We start from the raw sequence: 4,762 nt of genomic DNA on the forward strand, positions 1-4,762 counted from the left end.
TATGTTATTTATATTTATTTATATTAATATTTCGCTATTCGTTATTTCGTTATACCTGTATACAGGTGGTGTAGAGTGAGCGTACGACTAAATGCACGCCTTGCTTTTACAGTAACAGCTGATTGGTCCGTCCGGCACAGCTGCGCTTTCCTATTGGTTAGTTTCTCTGTCTGTGGGCGGGCTTCCTACGGTCTCTACTCGCAGGTCACAGTGAGAGAGAGGTTCACACAGAGAGAGAGAGAGAGAGAGAGATTAGACGCAGGTAAATCAGATCGGCGGATTTTCAGTGGAGAAAAGTGATGACCCGGAATATAGAGGAAGAGTGTAAACTTCAGCTGTGATGGAGTTCTCTAACTTCTTCTCAGAGACTCTTATTCTTACTCGCGTGTGTTACTTTTTATTTACTATTATATATTAAATAATAAACTAGTTTCATTACAGAGAGACTTTCATTTATGTTAGACAGGGATCGCAGTCTGATTGCGTCTATTTCTTCCTCTTCACTCCTGTATTATTATTATTATTATTATTATTATTATTATTATTATTATTATTATTATTATTATTATTATTATTGAGCGTTTTTAAAAGAACTCAGTCATCATGCCGGACCAGCTGTCAGTGTCCGAGTTTATGGACATTACCAATGAGGATTATAAAGCGCCTACAACCTCGATCTTCACCACCCGAATGGGCCATTGCAGGACTACAGTGGCTGGACTCGAGGAGGTGAGCCAGTCAGTCTGTATTATACTCTTTATTATGGAGAACAAAGACTACTAACCATGTAGGAAATCTGATGTATATGGGACTTTCCTAAGGACATTTTCCTTAACACTAGGTTGTATCCTGTGTCCTTCAGTAATATTTAAACTCTGAGAGGATTGCAAAATGACTTCCTTCTGTGAAATCACAGGTTTTGCCAGCTATGGGGTTGGAGGTGAACCTCGCCCATAGTCCTACACAACACCACTCTAACCTACACTCAGGTATTCTGACAAATTAATACACACGGCAGAGTCACGTCAGAACCGGGCTTCCTGAGGAATATAGCTTGGGTTCGAATTGAAATGTGTGTTTAAACAAAGTTATATTTATTTATTTATTTATTTTTTCACTTTGAAAGTCAGTCAGAACTGGACTTTCTAGGGAACGAGATTAAGAAAGTGCGTCAGTGATTTGTTCGGGTCTGCAGGAAAACACTTGACTTGTGTGAACAAGGACTTGCTTTGAATTAGTCTATTGGTACAAAGTAAGTAGGGTCTGTGTTAGTGTAACGCTCCACCATAAAAGCCTGGTTCATGTCAGTGTTTCTTCCAGCTGCACCAGAGGAATCTGAAAGCTGTGCCGCGTGTCAGATTACGATGTACATTTTAGACAATAGTGAACTATCAAGAACAGTCTCCAGAAAAAAAGTCCTTTGTCAGTAACACAGAGGCAGTTTCGATCGTCACAGTCAGGCTTTTTCATGAGGAAAGTCAGCAGGTCTTTGAACTTCCACTTCCACTTCCACGGTGGGTTTCAGTATGAAGCAGTCTGATACTGGCCGACTTACTGCCGTTGTTTACAGTAAATGTAGCCTAGTCCAATTATCCTATGATAATGAAAATGTCTGAATGTTTTAAATCAGGATATATTGTATTACGTCTAGTCACAGTATGTCGGTGGTTTTCAAAGTGGGGTCCATGGACTCCCAGGGGTCCATGAAGCATAGTGAGGTGGTCTGTGATTTAAAATAAATAAATAAATAAATAAATAATATTTGTTTCTGAGTTCTTATAGTTATTAATTTGGTTGACTGGCGACTTCATTCGAACGAGTTCAAGACAAACTTTAATAACTCAAAAACAAGTCAGCCTATAAAAAGGAAAAATAAATAAAATAAATAAATAAATAAATAAAGCTCGGACCTTATGTGTTCTATGCCTGAAGTGGAAGCTTCGGGCGTAGAAAGCTCCAGTAAACAAACAAAATAATATAACGTTCATGAAATAAATCTGTACTAACGTGCTCTGTGGAGTTTATTTTACGGTGAAAGGGATTCCTGGCTACAAAATTTTGAGCACACTTGCTCTATAGAACGAATATAAAACCAGTATTGTATGGTTCATTTTGCACCATGGATTATATCAGTTATTTTAGTATGCCATGTCTAATAAATTAGATGCACCACTGTTATATTATATATATATATATATATATATATATAGTACTGTATGTTGGCAGTGGTCCAAAATACAAAACAATACAAGGCCTCTGCGAATAGTGTTATGTAGCGTTTGACAGATCATTGTGAAACTGCAGATTCAGTAAAACGGACAAGCGTAGGGCTCTACGGTACATATACACTGTAGGGTGCAGGTCATGACACACAATAATTACCGGAATAAGGAAGGTACTTCTCTGTACACTTGAATTCGCAGTATTGGTACTTTACTTTGGGTCATACCACTTTGAGTTCAGTCAAGAGAAAGTAGTTTATTTTTATTTTTTTATATCATATACAGTACATTTAAAGTATTTAAAGTATTTTGAATGATGTACTGTATTATACTACTAATAATAATAAATGTGGGTGGTTTAGATTGTGGGTATAGACTGCGTGATATAGCTGTTGTATTTTGTGGCACTTCTGAGTAAGAAAGCGTGCCAGAGTGCAGCACATTTCAGATATAGGGTTTGAGGTGGAGAAAAAAAAAAGACACATCCGGTATAAATAGCCACATGGCCACATTAACATGACTACCCTTATTATATAGCTTTTTAACCATGTCTTGTGTGAGATGTGATGAAGCTTTTCTCAGGGGTTTGAGCATAAATCTGGTTTGGTTGTAACGCTGCACTTTGTTATCGATAAATAGGTAGGTAGATATGCATTATATTCGTGGATGGATGGACCTTATTTATCCCTGAAGGAAAAGTTGGGATATTAAGCGAAAGCCCAGGGGTTGTTGTGTACATACACACAGTGTGCTGTACGCTGTGTGATTGTGTTTGCATGTTGGGGTGGTCTGCTCAGCTGTTATTTACACATACTGTATAGAGAGTAAAGGCACGTCCACTGAATGACACGCAGCACTCCCCTTTCCAGTTTTTCCACAAGTGTTTCGGGTCTTGCTGAAACCTGCCTCCTTGTTCTGTGCACTGCTCTTATGAAATGTTCTCCCCTAAGGCTGTCGGTCTGTCTTTACCTGCCCTACTATCTCTTTCCCTCTCGTTCAATCCCTCTCTATTGGAGTATGCTTGCACTCATTCCTCTTTCAGCATCTGTGTCTTGACCCATTTGCTCACACAGACAGGAGACACTATCATTTTACCATCATTCCCTTTCTCTATTTGATATATATATATATATATACTCATCAGCCATTTTAATAGGAACACCTGTAAACCATGTGATTATCCAACCAGCCAATCATGGAGCAGTGCATGAAATCATGAGGTCAAGAGCATCAGTTAATCTCCATACCTTAGAGACTCTGACCAGGGCATGGTTGTTATTTCCAGTATTGGTGAGTGTATTCGCTAACATCTGTGTAGTTCTGATCAGATGGCTTTGCCTTGGGGCTGTGCTGTATATATGGTGTCTCTATAAACAGTGGCTACGAGTTGTAGGACCGTCCTTTATGGGACATCAACTTCAGTCTGTCTGAAGTTCTGAATTCCCCGAGTGTGACTCAGCCAAAGGTTACAGACTGTATGCAGATGGAGGAATTTTGTGCTGGTGTTGGGAGGGGTTTTATTTACAGGTTTTGTTTAACCGATCATAATCCTTTTGAGGCAATGTGGCACCATTATAAAGATTTCAGCCTGTATTAAACATTATTACTAGGCCTTTGAAATCTGATTCAGTAATGCTCTCATCAGTTCAATAGTTTCAAGCAGACCTATTGAGAAACCATTACCTTCCTGGTTTTTTTGTGTGTGTGTGTGTGTGTCTCTTTTTAAAACAGTGCTTTGTGTTTTGTAGGCTCTCGATGCAGACCGGAGTGTTCTGAGCAAAATGAAAAAGTCTGTCAAGGCCATAAACACCTCTGGCCTAAGTGAGTATGAGAAGATCATTCTATACGTTTCAGTTGAGCTCTTCTGATAGCTGCTCCCCTTTGCAGGCTCCTCCTCGTGTGTTTGCTTTGTTTAGGCTTGTTGCAGTAGCTATTATATGTATATATATATATATATAAGATATGTATAAATATATATAAAGAATAATGCATTCAGCTCTTACTGTGATCGTCTGGAGTTAAAAGGACATTTCAAGTATTTTGTGATGCACAATAAATCCTCTTAAAAATCACCAGTAATGTTTCAGCCGTCATTCTGGCGGGGTCTGCCATGCTGTATATATAAATTTCATTCAAACCTAAATTAGAAACTCAGGAATGAGGACAGAAAGAAACTCAGACTTGAGGAAAGGGTGTAAATAGGTCAAGCGCGCAAGAGAACAATCAACAGATTGGACTAAACTATACCAAAGAGATACCCGCTTTGTTTCCTGGTTTTATGATATTCATGAATTCTGCCATTAATGTTTACATCATTGTATATATTATATAAGTATATATCCTATTAGTGGACCTGAATATTCAAGGGATTTATCTCGAATGTGTTGAATTGGTGTAAAAACAGCTGATTTGAGGTCCAGTACTATAATCTGATGGAACTGTAAATCATAGCGTTGCATAATGATAATGCTAATGATAACGTAATTCACTTTTATGCTGTTTTATCTAAGAGAACACTTTCTCTGTAAAGCGCTACTAGG

The 4,762-nt window shown here is 38.3% G+C and overlaps 1 protein-coding gene across 1 annotated transcript in view; it reads left to right on the top strand.

Annotated features, from left to right (window-relative positions):
• The first annotated feature begins 223 nt into the window (after nucleotides 1-223).
• asap2b (ArfGAP with SH3 domain, ankyrin repeat and PH domain 2b) overlaps nucleotides 224-4,762 on the top strand; it is a 21,070-nt gene continuing 16,531 nt past the window's right edge. Inside the window, exons 1-2 of the mRNA XM_017455822.2 lie at nucleotides 224-729; nucleotides 3,971-4,043. Of these exons, the coding sequence (XP_017311311.1) occupies nucleotides 604-729; nucleotides 3,971-4,043 (199 nt within the window). The 5' untranslated portion in view covers nucleotides 224-603. The remainder of the gene's footprint in view (nucleotides 730-3,970; nucleotides 4,044-4,762) is intronic.

The sequence above is a fragment of the Ictalurus punctatus genome, chromosome 25 (genome assembly GCF_001660625.3).
Source record: "Ictalurus punctatus breed USDA103 chromosome 25, Coco_2.0, whole genome shotgun sequence".
NCBI classification, from domain to species: Eukaryota; Metazoa; Chordata; class Actinopteri; order Siluriformes; family Ictaluridae; genus Ictalurus; species Ictalurus punctatus.